This window comes from Schistocerca serialis, chromosome 8 (assembly GCF_023864345.2).
Source record: "Schistocerca serialis cubense isolate TAMUIC-IGC-003099 chromosome 8, iqSchSeri2.2, whole genome shotgun sequence".
In the NCBI taxonomy this organism is placed as follows: Eukaryota; Metazoa; Arthropoda; class Insecta; order Orthoptera; family Acrididae; genus Schistocerca; species Schistocerca serialis.
The window spans coordinates 303,137,673-303,158,452 of NC_064645.1; the positions used below are offsets into that span (position 1 = coordinate 303,137,673).

Here is a 20,780-nt window from a genome sequence, read left to right on the forward strand (position 1 = left end):
TCACTTGACACAAAACTAGAATAACTTTTCTGTAATTTTTATACCTGTCACACAGATATAATTGGCCTTCACCTGACCAGCTTTTAATTTTTATTCTTCTAAACATGATTTGATCCATAATTTTAGAAGTGGATGGGATGTATTATTTGTTTTTAAACACACTATTTAAAAAGTTATCAACAACGATAATTATTAAAGGTTGTAAAAGTAATAACAACTGAACCTGGTATGCAACTTACACTTATGATAAACAAAAGAGAGCTAAAATTGCCAGAAATTATGACAAAAAGTTGTATTTAATGATAAACAAATTTGAAAATAATTATAAACAATTTATTCAGTTACAGGCGTATAGTGCCATAAGTCAGAATTCGTCCTCATTAATACATTTTAGCTGCCAGCATGAGTATCCCAATTCATATTGAGAAAATTCCTATATTTATTTCATCATAATGCATGCTTATAACGTATATAAAATGTATGTATTGACTAGAAACATACTGCAGTGCCAGATATGCCGAAAGTTATTCATTGTTGCAAAATTATGATTACATTGTTGTAATGTAAGGTCAGAAATAGACCAAAAGTATTTACTATACATTGTAAAATATATACACATGAAATATATGTTTGAACTTCTTGAATCGTAATCATGTTACAACTGTGTGTGCTGAGTAGAGTAATGGTCATGTGGCAGGTTGTTTAAATAAGTGTAAACAACAGGGCTCATGATATTTTCTCAGGCATTCATCATTGCGTTAAAGTCAGAGAGGCTGGGTTGCAAGAGCAGCATGGGACTTCAAACAGTGTTAGTTTCATCTAAAATAATTTTATCGTCGTGAACTGAATACTTGAAAATATTTTGGAGCTTTGAACTCAAGTGGGACTTTTAATTTTATAGAGTCGAAAGCAACATGTCCGACAGAACAGACATCATTCAGCTATATACATATCTAAAAAATGTGGTAACTGCTCCGTGAGTCTATTTCAGTACACATGCATAAATATCGTCTGAAGTCCTACAGGAATCAGAAACTATGAGTAAGGAGTTTAACGGGCAGGGAACGCTGCATGGCGGCATGTGGTATGTCGGCAATTTGATTCAGTTCACGACCATGTCTGTATGGTCAAGGCAGTTAATGCAATCGTTCATGTGAAGTGGTAAATCCGGATTCGAGCCTCGGTCCAAGACAAATTTTCAACTGTCACCATTCCATTGCTACAATTCCTTGTACTGCTAGCTGTCACGATTCCTCCTCCTCCTCCCCATCCTTACCCTTTCCATCCTCTTCCTACACTTCATGTTTACACAATTGTATAAATGCTTCTGTGCCTGCTAGTACTATTCCTACAAGCCGAAATTCTTTATAAATGGAGTTCACATTCGGAATACCTGAGTTTACTAGTGCTCCAAATGGTTTGAATGTTATCCACGTTGAATTTAAGACACAATGAAAAATTTATCAGTGTGATGAATGGAATTGATGTAGAAAAGAATAATGACAATGTTTCAAGAATATTTATTTATTTTTCACGGTTAACAAGATATATACATATATACCAAAAATACAAAGAGATTAATAATAATATTATGTAGGAAGAAAATGAAGAATGGCTACATCACCAATCTGAAAAAAGGATAAGAACTTTCTAGAAGATTATTACACTAAAATTACCATGTTATTCTGGAAGAAATAAAACAGTCTGGAAGAGCAATGATGCCTCTAAGCTCTGAGCTCTAATAGGCACCAATATTTCAGTGAAATATCTTAACGGTTACTGACACTAACGTGTTGCTTCGGAACCAGAAAATTATTCAGACCAGTCTCTGAACCACAGGAAGCTCAGAAAGGAAGACAGATTCGATGCATCACACCACTGACGTACTGATCGTTTGACAAGGACATGGAATTTGATGCTTACAAGAGGATATACAAAGGAAACTAGTGTCATGTGATCGTCAAAGATAATATCAGCAGAACATAAGAGATATCAGTTAGCGCAATGCCTTGCTGTTCAGTGTCTTCCATTTGTAACGTTATGGCTCGGATCGTGTTCAGAAGAATAAAAAGAAAAATTGGACAGATGGAGGTCAATTATATCTGTCTGACAAGTGCTAAAAGTTATCGACAAGCTATTCTGGCTTTATGTCTAGTGACGAGAGGAGCTATGAAGAAACACCGCTGTGTCATACACAACCTTTCAACAGTTTTATATTCTGAGGAGACCCGATATGCATTAGAGGAACAGACGGGAAATTTAGTGTGTCTCTGAGAAGCAAATGGCAAATGAAAGCAGAGGAAAACATCTCCAGATCATAAAAAATGTACATCAGCACTTGAGTTAAGTGGACAGCTTTTCAGACTGTACCTTGAAGCAGCAAGGAAGCAAAAGGAAGATACATCTACACTATGAGTAATAGTAAGTTGTCAGTTTGTAGATCAGGTGAATTTAGAGGACATGTTACAAGTAATGATCAGGTTGCTTAGCATAGTACAGTATACGCAAAAGGTGTGAGTATTAGTTGAAAGGAAGATACCATCACCCTAATTAGAAAATTATAAAAGTTATTATTGAAAATGAAAGATGGAAGAGTTCCGCTGCCATATTAGATTACATACAATAACTAAAGAATGGCAGATATAAAATGCTACCTATTCAGGACAATATTGTTAAAGACAGATGAACTTGATTCAAAGAAACTTCTGAAAATGGGCATTTGAAGTATTGCACTACATCGAAATAGACTGTGACCATGTGAGGAAACACGTCTGGGAAATGGAAACAAAAGTAGAAATGAATATCAGCAGAGCAGGCAGATTAAAATATCTGTTATATATTCTGAGGCTATCGTGAGTAGCAGAAAAAGAGGAAGATAAGGCCCATTGTTGATGAAAACGGGAAAACCAAGTGAAGGACTGATAATTTTTTTTTTTTTTTTAAATGAACATCTCTGATGTCAGCCACCCAATAATCTACATACGCTTGACATTCACAAAACATTCATGAGTGACTACAGCATTTTCTCATGGAACATTTCGACATATTCTCCTGTCCTTGAAAATGAATAGTAGCATATACGTCCCTTACTAACGTTCCTCTTACCTTTCAGGTTTCTCCTACTTAAATACCCCTTTCTGTTTGTTGTTGTTGTGTATCGATTCTGATTCACTGGTCTAGTCTTCTGATGTATTTTATATTTTCTTTTCTCTTTCTTCCTCTCACCATGCAAGCATTAACTCTGGTTGCAGGGTTAATTACTTTCATACCAGTGGCTATAACATCTATGAGAAATCCATTAAAGGCAAGTGTAGTGTGAGGAATTAGGGTTTTGATTGAACTGGATTCCCATCATACAGTTATTTTTCATCTACAGCTTCATACTAGCCAATAAGTAGTTTCACTGCCTTCCGAGACCACTACTAGCTGGTAATGTTAAAAAATATGTTGAATATAAATATTAGTACTGACTATAATTCCTACATTCAGTTTATTAATATTTTAGGAACAGTTAATGAAATATTCTTTTACTGTTTGTTTTAATACCTGGGGGTTCCCTGCCTGAACTCTGTAGGAATAATGTTAAATACTTTTTCATTGGAATGTAAAACTCCATTCTGACCTTTGAAGAGGAATAAATACTCTATTTTCACTTCTATTATCACGGATATGCAATAATTTTCCTATTTTAAATATTGTTATAATTGTTACTGTTAGTATCTTCAAGCATATTATTTACCACCGGAGGAATCCTCCTATTGGAGTAAAAAAAAGCATGTGAGTGCGTTCCTGTTTCTTTAAAAGTCTCTGACGGAAAAGTGGGCTACCAGCTGCCTCATTTTACCTTCTTCAGCAGCTTTAAAACCTTTCCCAAAAATTTTGGCATGCAAACATATTTGGGCTTTTTTTAACATGCAGCTCACCTCAAATTCCCACAAGCTCCCCTAACTGTAACTCACGCACACCCACTAGTATATTGGTGGAAGTCATTCATAACCATTCACTCCCAGTTGCTCACTCACTCATTCACCCAACTCGTTGTCATTATTCCTTTGTCTCTCTCCCTCGTCGTCTCCTATGTTAGAGCCGCAGTCCCCTTCATTTCGTCCCACTACAACTGTCTCCTCTCACTGTCACTGTCTCTCTCTTAGTGCTAATGTCTCATTCTTTCCTTCATTCCTACTGCTGCTGTCTCTTCTCGCAGTCACTATCTCTCTCTTCCTCACTGTCGTCATATACTCAGTCTCTCATTATTACTGGCTATCACGCACTTACACTTTTTCCTTCTCTTTATTCCTCCCCTCCTCCTCCCCCCTCCCTGACACTGACTCCTTCCCTCTTTTCCTTGCAGTGTTCTCTCACTATCACTGCCACTGTGTCCCTCTCCTTCTCTCAAACTGCCATTGTCTCCTTCGCTCTTTCTACAACGCAGCCACTGTCTACTATCTTCCAGTATTTATAACTTTTCCGTCTCTATGACACTGTCACTGTCTTCTTCGCTCTCAGCATAAAAAAGCGCGAATACATTCACACGCCAAAATTTCGGGAAAATTTTTAATGTTACTGAGGCAGGTAGAGTGAAGGAGCTGGTACCCCACTTTTCAGTCAGAGCCTTTTGAGTGAACAGGAACATATTCCCATTTTTTGTGCTCCGACAGGAGAATTTTTCCACTGGTTCCCTAACTCATACGAAAACTTATCTCTTGGTCAATAAAACTTCGATAGTTTACTTACGTGAAACGGAAATAGCGCGAGACAAATTTTACGGATCAGACCGGATTTTACGTGCAAAAAAATTTTGCGTGTGCTTCAGTACCACAACAAGGAATTCCGAGGTAATAATGGAGATACTTTACAGCATATTTCCCCTTGTTACGTCACTTTACAAACTACGTTTCCGCCTCACACCAGATTTTACGTGCGAGGTTGTTCGAGATCAGAGACTTAGGAATACATAGCCTTTTCTTGTGCATAGCCATCTCGGAATCCGCGACTGGGTTTTGGTACACAAAAATTAAGATTTTCGGGTGTTTCCCTATAACAGATAAAGACTTTTGAAAACGGGGAGATAGTTCGGGGCTAGATAAATCCTAGAGAATATATCGCTAAAATCTGAGCAATTTGTTGCCGTTATTTATTATTTATATTTCACCTGATACCGGATTTTACGTGCGGAACTAGTGTAAATTGAACATGTGTATCTTGGAAACAAATGAAGATATCTAGCGAATTTTCAGTGCTATTCGAGATAGAGAGCTTAGTAACATATCGCAAAAATTTCAGCTATTTCTGTGTCTAGCCCTCATCGAACCCTCGGCTGGATTTTGGTTTTCTGGTGACGTGCGAAAATATAGCAGAACTAAAGAACCTTTCTGTGGCGTTTTCCAAGGAACTGTCCATGAAGTAATGGTGCCTCCATAAGTCCCATCAAGCCCATCGTAATCCACATCAAATGCAAAAAGATCCAACCGATCTGCTTCCTTTACCATAGCAGCAGGAAGTGTGTCATATTCATACTTTGACCCAGTACTGTAGTACAGTAAAGCTAAGATGATAGTTCTGTTGGATATACAAATCCTCCATGGCCCAAGGGTTATCTGCATCACTTGACTCTATCTTTTTACCACCAATAGAACCAGAGGTATGAACAACGAAAAATTCCATTTTTATGCGTGACTTTCTGGAACATATTAGATATGCATGCTGTTGCGCGCATACTGATTGCACTTTGTGCCGTATGGGGCACTATTCCCTATGTCGGCTCTGTCAGGCCTAGGTCAAAAGTTGGCTATACTTCCTGATGTCTGATACTCTGCTCTCTGTGGTTGCGGAAATTGGCGGCAGTCGGGACATGGAAGCCGTCATTCAATCAATGCACCCATGGGAGAAGTCTTGCCGCAAGCTATGAATGTGGTTCGTTTCTGTGGCCAGCTCCACACATTGAGCGATCACGAGCCTGCTGTATTGTGGATCTAGAGGCGGTGACTATAGCGTGAATATGTGGTTCAGTGTAGTGACAGACTTCGCATTAGCGCACGTTGTTAATGGAAAGTTGTCTGATCATCTTTTACTATTTGTATGCACCGGAGTGCTCACTACATTTTAATGTTGTTCTTCGACGAGAGGCTCTGTGTAAGAGTAAGTTGTTGATGTACAATCGGCTTTTTGAACTTGTAGACGATACCGTTATACTGTCCGGCCGCGCCAATTAGCCACCATGGTTTCCTGTTACTAACATTGATTTGTTTCGGGGTAGCCTGTGACATGGTCCAGTCACATTACTGTGACCAGCGCTAAGTCTGATGTCAACGTGCAACAGCCACTCTCAGATGGCAGGTGGCAGCACTAGCAGATGAGGGTATAGAAAGCGTAACGGGGGGACACGTTAAACACTGCAGTCGTTGTCTTAATACAGAAACAGAGCAATTTATCTGACGTTCCACAAGATATTATCGCTGGCTTTCAGGCCAATGGTGAAAGTACTTCCTATACGGTTAATCTTGTAAACTTTTGGTATGTGTCGTGGTTAAAGTATGCGGTGCAAGGCAAAATGGCGCTATCCAAAACGGCGCCAAGGTAACTGTGATTCAGCAGGGCCAAGAATGACAAGGGGGAACGACGCCTGCGGAGAAGTATACGGGCGAACAGGCGTCCTACTGTTAAACAACTGACCGCCCAGGGAACCAAAGGGCTAACAAGATTGTCTCTTCAAAGACCGTTCAGCGATCATTGCTGCGTATGGGACTCCGGTGCAGGTACCTGGTTCATGCTCCCATGTTCATTCAATGACAAACGCAATACATCCTGTTACCTACTTTGTGCGGTTCCGCTTACATTTTAATCATTTCCATATCGAGGCACGTAGATATTTAACGCTAATTTTACGTAGTTTGTTTGTTGTTTCACGGTGTTGCCATTTTAGTAGCTAACAGTTGGTGCATATTTACACTTACACACAGCCTATTGTTGAAAAATAACATTAAAATGTTGTGAGCACTCCGGCGGTTACAAACAGTAATAATCAGGCAGCTCTCCATTAACAACGTACACCAATGCGAAGCCTATCACTATACAGAACCTCATACACGCTATAGTGACTGCCGTAAGTTCAGGCCGCACCGCCTCCAGAATCCACAACACAATAGGCTCGCGATCGCTCATTGTGTGGAGCTGGTCACATAAACGCAGCTGAAAGTCCACTGAGTGACGACAGGTTGCCTTTTCAGACCAATCGTGTTTTAAGCCCCATCGGCCAAATGGCCGTTGGCGTGTACGGCTTGAAGTATCTGAAAGCAAATACCCTGCAACAATCGTCGGAAGTGTCAAGGCCAAAGAAGGGAGCAGTATGGTCTGGGGAAGGTTTTTGTGGCATCCCTGGGTGATTTCACCGTTCTGAAAGGCAGAGTGCGTCCTTGAGGACCATATCCACCCCCACATCACTCTGTACAAGAGGAAAACCACGCAGCGCTTTTATCGTTCTCAAATACCATGTGAGTAAAGTTCATAGTGAGAAAAAAGGTTTTATGCGTTATGTAAGAAGAAGAAACGTTTATCACCAAGTGTCTAAATTTTTCAGCAGCAAGATTGTGTCCTGTCGAATCTGTCTGTTGCCGAATCATGATATCACAACTCACGTTCGTTGGGATGCCAGAGCTCTCTTGAAAACTTGGAATCCATGAATTCAGGAGGACCACAGTCAACATCATAGAGGATTTCAGGTGCTATAGTGCCATCAACACGCAAGAGGATAGACATTGTTAGCTCGACTGCGCAGGATCGTGCAGCTACGACACGGATCATGAGTCAGGAAATGGATACTTTTTCGGCGGGACAAGTACCCACACGGAAAATGGAACGACGTCTGCAGAACTGCAGACTCTCACTCGAGCGACGATTGTTGAGGCGCCAGGGGAGAGTGCCGCGTTGATAGTGTGATAGGTGACGACAAGGCTCCGACAATAGATCGTCTTCTCAAAAGAGTCCCAGATGCGACTATCGACATAACATGATCATCTGTTATTCGCATAGTCGTTTTTGGATAGTAGGAACCAGTGGCTCTGCGATTGATGTGCCCCATACATTAACAAAACCGGCAAACTGCAGGAACGGATTCCTCACTGACAATGGAGGAGGAAATGTCCTGTGAACATGCGTCCGGAAATGCATCATTGCCAACGTAGATATCGCTGACGAATGACAGTTCCTCTGACCACGTGCCGTGTGTTTCTTGTGCGTTGCAAGCTGTGCGATTGATGCAGCGAACTGTAAGCAGCAGAATTGTCCGGTATTCATGACGGGAACAAGCCGAGATCATGTACGGCTGAGCAGATGGAAACGGTCGAGAGGCAGCACGACTATACCAAAACAGGTACCCTCACAGACATCAACTACCACAAATATTCCCAGCACCTTTTGGGCGTTTGTGTAATCATGCGTCCTTTCAGACAGGGGGAGGTGGCGGACTGAGCGTACACCAGGTTTAGAGGCTTGGGTCCTACAGGATATTGAGACGAACCCTAGTACAAGCTCCAGGAAAGTGGCTCGCCAACATGGTATAAGACAAAGTACGATTATGTGTTTCCTGCATGACAATCCATGATGCGTCGTGTGAACGCGTACATGCATCCCATGGAGGCCACATTTGTTGTTACGTGAATCCGATGCAGCTCTGGAAAATGTACAGGGACTATTTCTCACCGTTGCACGCACACCGTCTTTTTCCGGACACATGTTCACAGAACCCTTTTTTTCCATTACAAGTCAGGAATCCGTCGCTGCAGTTTGACTGTTTTATTAATGTTCACCCCGTATATGTGGTGTCAACGACATTATCTTTCAAAATAATAATACAAAATTACATGTTGACTGTGCTGCTGGGAAAGTTACTGTGGCCAACACACACTCCAGAACTCTCGACCATTGAAAACATCTTGCCCTGGGTTGCCCTTGCCAGCCATTGTGACTGATCAACTCTGACGTAGAGCTGAAGCAGCGGCTGTCATCCGCAGCTCGGTTCAATCCGATGCCCAGCCAGGCTGGAGCCAATGCTGTGCAGAAAATTTCGCATGCTACACAAACCAAAATCTCTAACAAATTTAATGGCGCTTTCTTCCTACTATGCTCTATAAGCACATTATTTACTGTCCTTCCTGCTGTTTCAATTTCAATGGACATTATTCCATACTGGCAAATGAGAGGGATTTAGGGAAGTGGTTTGTATTTATTTTTCTTTTTGTATTAAATTATGGAGTAGCCTAGAACTAATTTTCATAAAATGATCTTATATTGTAATTGATTGTTAGAATTCTTTATTAATATGAGTTGCAGTGACGTACATTTATTTGTAGGTTGATATGTTGCACATTCTTAAAGGCGATCATTTATGATGTGAATAAAAGGATAGGACCCGTGAACGAAATGACTGAAATGCCCTGTTCGATAAGTATTTTTACAGTACTTACTGATTTCAATTTTTTGTCTGCAGTATTTTTTTTTATCTCGTTTCTAACATCAGTTCTTTTATAGAGTGCGGACGGATTGCAGCAGATTGGAAAATTCGGCTTGTACTTAACTGGCATGCTTGCGGAGCTTTTCATTTACTGCTGGTTCGGGGATGACCTTATTACAGAAGTAAGTGGCCAATCACTCACTGACCGATACGCTGTATTAAATAGTTTTACTTTGCCCCAAGGTTTCTTGCTGTAAAAATTGTGTTTGGTACTGTGATATTCAGAATGGACCACATGAAACTGTTCACGATAAAGTGTTAGCAACACAGTTGGACGTAAAAGATTAAAATTTATTTCATTTTTCAGAAGTAAAATTTCGACATTACAAATACCTATTCATACAATTAAATACCAGTTATTTGTCCATACCTGTAAAAGGCACCAATTCTGAAACGCCATAACTACAACTACGCAGGATTCCATTTATTCCTTTGATGTATTTCGTGGAAGCTTATTGAATTATTTATCTAACAGCCAGCACTCAAAATATTATATAAAGACTTTTTGGAGATCAAAATCTTGTTGTTTCCCATTGATACTTCCAGGTACAGATTCTGGTAATCTGCTTCTTAAATGGCTCGAGAAGGAGTGCTGTGGCGACTTTAGACAAGAAGAACTTTGTCTTTCGGGTTGCCTACATGCGGGGGCAGCAAACACACTACATCCTAACATTCCTCCCTTCTACTAAGCTAGGCCCCTCTGGTCCCCCCTTCTTCTCTTCACCCCCCCCCCCCCCTCGCCCAAATGATGTTTATGAGTCAACTGCTCAATATGTAATTCGATCTAAGGCATATAATGTTTTCATTAACAAGCAATGAAAATTGACATTATTTGCAAACATGATAAACCCTTCGTACGTAATGATGGAGTGAGAACCATAGCATGGGGTCATTTTCGAGAATCAGGACTTATCATCAGCTTTGTGTTCAGCAGGAAACGATTTAAAATTTATTTAATACTGGTAGAAGATGAAAATGAAATAGTAACCAATGTGTTGTAGAGGTAACGGACTGGAACTTTAACCCATATGTGATTATAATATAAATTACAGAAATCGTACTCTGTAGACCGTAGATACAGAAAAAATGTAAGCAGCCTATGTGTTATGAAACTATTATGACAATGAAAATGTAAATGTAACACACTGGTTCACCATTTGTTGTTAAAATATTACGAAAATTTTTATCATATACTTTATGAGGTACATACTTTGCATGGCAGACATGTAATAGACGTATACACCAATTCCAGCCAGCAAGACCGACAATTATGCAGATGTCATTATCACCCGACTAGAATAATGTCGTGCCTTCCGATCGGTTACTAATAGAAAACCCTCACGTTGGCTGTTTGTTTTTTATGGCACTAAAATAGCGGGGACTGATTGATTGATCGTTTGTTTTGTGTGTGTGTGTGTGTGTGTGTGTGTGTGTGTGTGTGTGTGTGCTTTGTTGGCCCTGGAGGTCCTTGATTGGTCTGTTCCAAGAAATTGGCATGTCTTTGGAGGAGTGTGGAGAGGGGAAGGGCGAGGTGGAAACAGGGAGGCGGAGGGAAAGGGCTTTATTTCATCTCAAGTCCTCCAGAGCTCTTTTACATTTTGACTAATATTCGATCCCCTACGTCTTCCACAGCGACTAAAATTTCTTCTTCAATTACATCGTCAGACAAATCATCCCCATCATAGAGGCCTTCAGTGTACTGTTTCCACTATCCGCCCTCTCTTCTGATTTTAACAATGGAATTCCTATTGCACTCTTAAGTTGACCAACTGCTGTTTCGGCTTTTCTGTATGCCGAGTCAGCGCTTCCGAGAATCATCTCTTTTTCGATTTCTGCAACCTCTAGGCCTTGGCTTCACTACACTTCAAATTTATTTCATTCCTAAGACATTTATATGGCTGTATTCCTGCCTTTCTCTGAACCCTTCAGTACTTCCTTCTTTTGTCGATCAATTGATTTGTTTTGTTACCCCACATTTCCTCACACCTGCCTTCCTTGCACTTACGTTTTGTCCAACATCTGTGACAGTTTTCGCACTTCTCGCCTCTTGCTGTCTTCCACTTCTCTTCAACTTAACTGCCTATTCTTGTTTTCATTGTCGCAGTATCCGTATCTTAAGCGAACTTCATTTGCGTCTCATCATTCTCAGTACGTCAATATCCAATTTCCCTACACATTGATTCTTCCTGGATGATTTCTTTACCTTAACTCTATTCTCCATCATTACTAAACTGTGAACAGAACCTACATCTGCTCCTGGGTATTCCTTAAAATCCTAAATCTGTTTTCGAAACCTCTGTCTGACCCTGATGTAATCCAAATGGAATTTTCCCGTGTCTCTAAGTCTTTTTCAAGTATACCATCTGCTCTTGTGATTCTGGAATAGATTATTCGCTGTTAACATCTGAAATTAATTGCAGTACTCAATTAGTCAATATTTATTTCATTCCTAAGGCATGTATATGGCTGTATTCCTGCCTTTCCCTGAACCTTTCTGAGAACAATAGCACGGATCATTCCCCTATAACTGCGTTCTAATTCCAAGTCATTATTAGCTTTTTGTCTCTCCTTACATTATGAATTACGGGTTGAATATTCTCATAGTACATTCTCTACGTCTTCATCTTCTGGTTGCGAAACGACATATTGTTGTGGCGTTAGTTTGCTGTAGAATCCGATGAACAACCGTATTACTGGACTGTTCACAGTAAGTCACTGTCTGCCCTACTTTCCTATTTATAACAAATCCTGCTCCCATGATACCATTTTCTGCTAACTAGAAATCTATATCTTCTTTCCATTTCACTTCACTGATCCTTTCTATGTCTAAGTTGAGCTTTGCATTTTCCTTTTAATATTTTCTAGCTTTTCTAGTAAGTTCAAATTTCTAACATCCATGCGCTGACTCATTGAATGTTATCCCGTCGTTAGTAGTTCCATACTTTTCTCATTGTCACCTCGCCCTTGGCAGTACCCTCCAGGAGATCTGAATGGCGAATCAATACGGAACCTTCGGCCAATGGACAGATCATCATGGTACTACGTTGAAGCGCCAAAGAAACTGGTATAGGCATGCATATTCAACTACAGGGACATGTAAACAGGCATAATACAGCGCTGTAGTCAGGACCGCCTACACAAGACAACAAGTGTCTGGTTCAGATGTTAGATCGGTTACTGCTGCTACAATGGCATGTTATCAACTTTTAAGTGAGTTTGAACGTGGTGCTATTGTCGGCGCACGAGCGATAGGATACAGCATCTCTGAGGTAGTGCTGAAGAAAGGGTTTTCCCGTACCAAAAAGATACTGCAAGAACGGGACCGACAACGTCTGAAGAGAAGAGGACTGTTCAAGTGGAGCAGGCTCTGCAATGGTGTGGGGTATGTGCAGTTGGATTAATATGGGACCGCTGATGCGTCTAGATAAGACTCTCAGAAGTGACACTGTAAGTAGGCTGTTTAGGTTTTTATGTTGGTAAAGCCATGTAGCGCTCTATATGAAAATCACTGGCTGTGCTGTGTGCAGTCTGTGGCTGGTTGGCATTGTTGGAATATTCGCCATTGTAGTGTTGGACAGTTGGCTGTTAACAGCGCGTAGCGTTTCGCAGTTGGAGGTGAGCCGCCAGCAGTGGTGGATGTGGGGAGAGAGATGGCGGAGTTTTGAGAGCGTATGATCTGGACGTGTGTCCATCAGAGACAGTAAATTTGTAAGACTGGATGTCATAAACTGATATATATATATATATATATATATATATATATATATATATATAATGACTTTTGAACACCATTAAGGTAAATACATTGTTTGTTCTTTATCAAAATCTTTCATTTGCTAACTAAGCCTATCAGTAGTTAGTGCCTTCAGTAGTTAGAATCTTCTATTTAGCTGGCAGTATTGGCGCTCGCTGTATTGCAGTAATTTGAGTAACGAAGATTTTTGTGAGGTAAGTCATTCATGAAAGGTATAGGTTATTGTTAGTCAGGGCCATTCTTTTGTAGGGATTTTTGAAAGTCGGATTGCGTTGCGCTAAAAATATTGTGTGTCTGTTTAGTGTTGATCAGAATAAGTAAAGAGAGTAATGTGTGAGTACGTTCAGTTTTGCTCAGCTGTTTGAAAAGCAAATAATGTAAGAGGTTTATCAGCACAGTCATTCATTAATTTTTTTAAGGGGACGTTTCAACACGCACGTAAGCATCCTGTCTGATCACCTGCTTCCATTCACGTGCATTGTGCCTTCCAACGGGCAATTCCAGCAGGACATTGCGACACCCCATATGTCCAGAATTGCTACAGAGTGGTTCCAGGAACACTCCTCTGGTTACAGGAACACTCTTCTGAGTTTAAACATTTCTGCTGGTCACCAGACTCCCCAGACATAATTATTGTGCGTATCTGGGATGCCTTACAACGTACTGTTCAGAAGTGATCTCCACCCCCTCGTTCTCGTATGGATTTATGGACAACCCTGCAAGATTCATGGTATCAGTTAACTGCAGCACTACTTCAGACATTAGTCGAGTCCATCACGTGTCTTGTTGCAACACTTCTGCGTGCTCGCTGGGGCCCTACATGATAATAGGCAGTTGTACCAGTTTCTTTGGCTCTATGGTGTATTCCAGCTACAGACCGCATGTCCTGTGGATACACATCATGTATTTTAATGCAGTGGTTTCCGTTGCCCTCTGCATCCTCATGCCGTTGACCATTTCTGACTCATCCGCCTTTTAGGGTCAGTTTTCAACCCCAAGGTCCAGAGAGTGCCTTGAACTCCTATCCGCTCCTCCGCCCTCTTTGACAAGTCTACTGGAGAAAGAGGAGTCTTCGACCGCCATTGGTGATGTTTTTTGTCCACATTTAACCAGTTACTAGATTCTAACCCACAACCGAAGACGTTTTGATTACTAGTCAAAAACAACACCACGAAATCACTGGTATCTTGTAGGCGCCTTTATACACATGGAAAACGACTGTGGTTCGGTTGCCTTCACTGCGAAAAGAGCTCAGTGAGGCGTTGTGCCGCTTTTCAGTTGCATTCATTCAACCCATACACGAGATGGGTAGTGAAGACATCCATACTGCTGTGTGTCACTGTCAAGGTACAACTGATGCTGCCGGAAAAACGAACCTGCGACAGCAGCGAACAGTAATGAATGCAAGCTTGAGGGTGGGGAGTAAAGTAGGCTGCAAGGCTGTGAGTATGTGGAAGAGCTAGTCGTCCACCTAGACCTGGTAGTCAGGAGAGCTGAGTTTGCTACCTTGGCTGGATGCGAAGCAGTGGCACGAGAAACTCATGCGGCAGCCCAGCCGCAGAGACAAGGAGTGCGTCTTCGGAAATGGTTAAACCCAAAAGCTGGGAATTTCGACACAGCTGTTGTTCACATGGAGACAATTTTGTGCAGGAGAGAATGCTGCAGAAATGGTGGAGTGTCAGGCAAGCTGAGTGGAGTGTCAGGGCTTCTTACAGCAGTCCTAGAGTGTATAATAACTTACAGTCGAGTATCAATGCAAATCTAAATACTTCGGCGATCCCAGAAAAATGAGGCGCATCCAATGACACAACATTATTTCAGTACCTTTAATATTACAGAAGCTAACATTTTGTAGCGAATAAACATTTTCACAATGAACCTCTTGATTAACAACTTTTAACGGCTTCATGCGATTTCAGTGTGTGACATCTCAGATGATAGCCCTGCACGATAGCTATCATCTGTGGTTCGGTTGCCTTCACTGCGAAAAGAGCTTAGTGCGGCGTTGTGCCGCTTTTCAATTGCATTCATTCAACCCATACACGAGATGGGTAGTGCAGGGCTATCATCTTGGCCGAACGATTTTAGGCGCTTCAGTCCAGAACCGCGTGACCGCTACGGTCGCAGGTTCGAATCCTGCCTCGGGCATGTATGTGTGTGATGTCCTTAGGTTAGTTAGGTTTAAGTAGTTCTAAGTTCTAGGGGACTGATGACCTCAGATGTTAAGTCCCATAGTGCTCAGAGCCATTTGAACCATTTTTGAAGCTATCATCTATGAAAGCAATCATCTGTATCTGTTCTACAATGCATCGACTATGTGCAAATATTTGTCAGAACTTCGATTCTCCACATTTACACAGCAAATGAACACATGATGAATACCTTACATATTGACGTACTTTTGTACTTATTTAATGAACAGTTTCAAATGGCTCTGAGCACTATGGGACTTAACATCTGAGGTCATCAGTCCCCTAGAACTTAGAACTACTGAAATCTAAGTAATCTGCGGACATCACACACATCCATGCGCGAGGCAGGATTCGAACCTGTGACCGTAGGAGTCGCGCGGTTCCGGACTGAAGCGCATAGAACCGCTAGGCCACCGTGTCCGGCGTTTAATGAACAGTTTACTATTTTGCCAGTAATTTTATTTAAATGTTGATGCAAATGCTACACAAAACCGAGCTAATTTAAAAGTGGTCAATCGCATGTGTTAGCGGACACCACAACTGAAAATATGAGTGACCAAATATTTATAACATTCCTTTGTTAAATATTGTTGAAATATGTTAGTTTAGTCCAAGAATTGACCAAAATGAGTCAAGTCACATCTCTACGAACAGTATAGTTTTGCTGGGACCTTTTCATCTCCGACGGCAACGGGACAAGGCAGCTTGGTGGAGCATTGTGAGACTGTAGAAAGACAGGGGGAGGAAGGAGAAACTGATAGCCGAAAAGGAGATTATCAGTGAGGGGAAATGACTGGGGTGTTCAATGAAGGTGAGAGTTCATGAATAGGAAGGAGACGTTAGGACAGAGGGGTTGGAAACCAGAAACTGTTGGCTGGAGGGTGTGGGGAGTGTAGGTTGAGGCCGGGATAATTTCGAGATTGGAGAATGTATTGTAAGAATAGTTCAGATCTGCGCAGTTCTGAAACTCTCACGGTAGAGGTAACGATTCAGATGGCGCAGTTGGTGAAGCAGCCATTGCCGGCAGGAGTGGCCGTGCGGTTCTGGGCGCTACAGTCTGGAACCGAGCGACCGCTGCGGTCGCAGGTTCGAATCCTGCCTCGGACATGGATGTGTGTGATGTCCTTAGGTTAGTTAGGTTTAATTAGTTCTAAGTTCTAGGCGACTGATGACCTCAGAAGTTAAGTCGCATAGTGCTCAGAGCTATTTGAAGCAGCCATTGAAATCAAGCATCTTATATTCAGCCGAATGTTGTGTCACAGGGTAGTCAACTACGCTCTTGGCCACAGTTTGAAGATGGCCATTATCCTGGTGGAAAGTTGGTTGGTAGTCATACTAGTATAAAAAGCTGTGCAATGATTGCAGCAGAACAGGTATATGAGATGTTTGCTTTCACAGGCGGCCCTCACTCTGATGAGGTAGGATAAGTCTTTGACGGAACTAGTATGGGAAAGGCAGGGTTTGTCGATAGGGCACATCTTACACCTGGATCTTCCATAGCGATATTCATCCCTGTGGCCAGGAGCTGACATTTGGAGTGGTACAGGGTTGAACTAGGACGTTCTGGAGGTTGGGTGGATGACATGACAGGAAGCGTGCGAAGATCTTGTGCAAAATGTACCACATTTCAGGGCGTGATGACATATAATCAAAACCCTGACGGAGATTGTGGTCAAGTTGTCCAGTCCAGGTTAGCTGATTCTTGGGGGTGGTGAAAGGTTTCAGGGTATGTGGAGATATGGATCAAGTGCTCTGTTTGTGGACTAAGTCTGGAGGATAGTGCTCGTATGTGAAGGACTTTGTGAGACAGTCAGCATACTGAGTAAGGGAGTTCTCGTCTTTGCTAATACTCCATCCCCAGGTGGCCAGGCCTTATGGGAGGAACTTCTTGGTGTGGAAGGGATGCTATATGTCGAGCTGCAGATACTGATAATTGTTGGGAGGTTTAACGTGGACCGAAGTGTGGAAGGAGCAATCAGAGACGTGAAGGTCAACCTTCAGATAAGTAGAACGCTGACTTGAAGAGGACATGGCGAAGTGGATCGGAGAGAACGTGCTGAGCTTGTGAAGTAATGAGGATATTTTTCTTGGCCCTCAGTCCAGATCATGAATGCATCATCAACGAACCAAACCAGACCAGAAGTTTAGGGTTTTAGCTGACTAGGAAATCAGATACAGGATTATAAAGCATACCAAGGAGCAGATATAGACTGAGGTCACAATTTTGTAATGATGAATATTAGGCTCGAGTTTAAGACAGATATCGGAAAGAATAACTGTGCAAGGAAGAGGGATTTCCGAGAGGAATCAGGAAGAATAAAAGTGAAAAGAAGAGTAATATGGAAATACTATGTAATAAAGAGATACGCTTTCTCAGAGGCTGTAGATACTGCGATAATGCCTAGAACAGTAAGCAGTCCAGTTGAAGAGGAATGGACATCTCTAAAAGGTACAACCACAAAAGTTGGAAAGAAAAGCATAGGTACAAAGAAGGCAACTGTAAAGAAACACAGGGCATCAGAAGTCAATCGAGTGATCGATGAAAGAAAGAGGTATAAAAATGTTCAGGGAAATTCAGGAATACAGAAATACAAGCCAATTGGAATAGAAATAAATAGAAAGTGCAGGGAAGGTAAGACGAAATGGTTGTATGAAAAATGTGAAGAAATCGAAAAAGAAGTGATTGTCAGGACTGGGTCAGCATACAGAAAAGTCAAAACAACCTTATGTGTAATTAAAAGAAAGGGTGGTAACATTAAGAGTGCAATTGGAATTCCACTGTTAAATGCAGAGGAGAGGGCTGATAGGTGAAAAGATTACAATGAAGGCCATTATGAGGGGGAAGTCTTGTCTAATGACGAGATGGGAGAAGAAACAGGAGTCGATATAGAAGAGATATGGAATCCAGATTAGAATCAGAATTTAAAAGAACTTTAGAAGACTTAAGGTCAGATGAGGCAGAAGGGATAAATAATATTCCATCGGAATTTTTAAAATCATTTGGGGGATGTGGCAACAGAACGCTTATTCAAGTTGGTTGGTACAATATATGTGGGTCTGGTGATATACCATCTGACTTTCTAAAATCATAATCCTCACAGTTCCGAAGACTACAGGAGCTGATAAGTATGAGAATTATCGCACAATCGACTTAACAGTTCATACATCCACGTTGTTGATGAGAATAATATACAGCAGGACGGAAAAGGACATCGAGGATGTGTTAGACGACGACCAGTTCGGCTTTAGCAAAGGTAAAGGGTCTAGAGAGGCAACTCTGACGTTGCGGTTGATAATGGAAGCAAGAAGAAGAAAAATCAAGGTACGTTCGTAAGATTTGTCGACCTGGAAAAAGCGCTCGACACTGTCAAATGGGCCACGCGGGATTAGCCGAGCGGTCTAAGGGCCTGCAGTCAAGGACTGTGCGGCTGGTCCCGGCGGAGGTTCGAGTCCTCCCTCAGGCATGGGTGTGTATGTTTGTCCTTAGGATAATTTAGGTTAAGCTTAGGGACTGATGACCTTAGCAGTTAAGTCCCATAAGATTTCACACATATTTGAACAAGACTGTCAAATGATGCAGGATGTTCGGAATTCTGAGAAAAATAAGGGTAAGCTATAAGAAGATGGGGAATATACAATATGTATAAGAGCCAAGAGAGAACAATAAGAGAAAAACGGTGTAAGACCGGGTTGATGGATTTTGCCCCTACTGTTCAGTTCACACATCGAAGAAGCAATAATGGAAATAAGAAAGGTTCAAGAGTGGGACAAAAATTCAAAAGGAAAGGATATCAGTGATACGACTGGCTGATGACATTGCTATCCTGAGTGAAAGTGAAGAAGAATTACAGGACCTGTTGACCTGTTGAATGGAATGAACAGTGTAATGTGTACAGAATGTGGATCGAGAGTAATTTAAATAAATACGAAATTAATGAGAAGTAGCAGAAATGAGAAAAGCGAGAAACTTAACATAATAATTAAACATTACAAAGTAGATAATGTTGAGAAATTCTGCTACATTGAGGGCAAAATAAACCATAACGGACGGAACAAGGACGACATAAAAAGCAAATTAGCACTTGGGAAAAGGCATTCCTGGCCAAGAGAAATCTATTACTATGAAATATAGGCCTTAATTTGAGGAAAAAATTTCTGTAAAATGTACATTTCGAGCACAACACTGTATGCTAGTGAAACATGGACTGTGGGAAAACTGGAACAGAAGAGAATCGAAGCATTTGAAGCGTTGTGTTACAGAAGAATGTTTAAAATTAAATGGACTGTTAAGGTAAAGAATGAGGAGGTTCTCAGGAGAATCGACGAAGAAAGGACAATGAGGGACAGGATTGTACGACATCTGTTATGGCGTCACGGAATAACTTCAATGGTACTAGAGGGAGCTGTAGAGGGTGAAAGCTTAGAGGAAGAGAGAGAGATTGAAATGTATCCAGCAAATAATTGAGGACTCATGTTGCAAGTGCTACTCTGAGATGAGGAGGTTGGCACAGGAGAGGAATTCGTGGCCGGCCGCATCAAACTAGTCAGAAGATTGATGACTCAAACCGAAAAGGAAGTATTCCTCTAGGTGCCCCATAAACACGTTGGCGTAAGAGGGTGCCATGTGGGTACCCGTGCCTGTGTCGTAAATATGTTTGTATACTTTGCACTCAATGGAGAAGTAATTGTGTGTTAGGATAAACTAAAGTCATCTTCGTAACATTTAAATTGACTAGACGTCAACAAATTCTCATTGTCCAGAAATTTTTTCTTGATATTCCTAGTGTGCATTTTCTATCCTCTCTACTTCTGCAATTATCACTTATTTTGCTGCTCAAATAGCAAAACTGATATACTACTTTGCGTCTCAATGCGGTACAGACACGAAGACAAATGGGATTAAGAAATCAAACGAAAAGCATTTACGCTTTAATCACTCACAAAAGACTTTTGGTTCCTAGTATCGAGTCACTCAGAAAACATCCTTATACAGCCCCCGAAATTTTATCGGTGGAATTCAGGTTCATCCTGTGTACTTCTAGTTACTACATTTCATTCACATAATACTCTTTCCTCAGAACAGGAAGTTTTCCAAAGATATTACTGCTATGTATCAGTGCACGGAAATATGAAAATGTGTTAACTTATTTTTACAGTTGTTTTTCGTTCATTGGCAATTTGCAGGGGACATATTCAGAGCGCAAACCAAAGCTTCAGTCTCTCACTACTCCCTTCCTCCTTTTTCAGATTGGTAGACTGCAGACCTATGATGCACGATCAGATTGCTATCTGTGACACTCTAAAATTCTATTATTGGCGCTGGAAG

General features: G+C 41.3%; 1 protein-coding gene across 1 annotated transcript in view; it reads left to right on the plus strand.

Moving 5' to 3' along the window:
- LOC126416673 (odorant receptor Or2-like) overlaps nucleotides 1–20,780 on the plus strand; it is a 59,604-nt gene that overhangs the window by 18,629 nt on the left and 20,195 nt on the right. Inside the window, exon 2 of the mRNA XM_050084475.1 lies at nucleotides 9,526–9,630. Coding sequence (XP_049940432.1) covers nucleotides 9,526–9,630 — 105 coding nt within the window. The remainder of the gene's footprint in view (nucleotides 1–9,525; nucleotides 9,631–20,780) is intronic.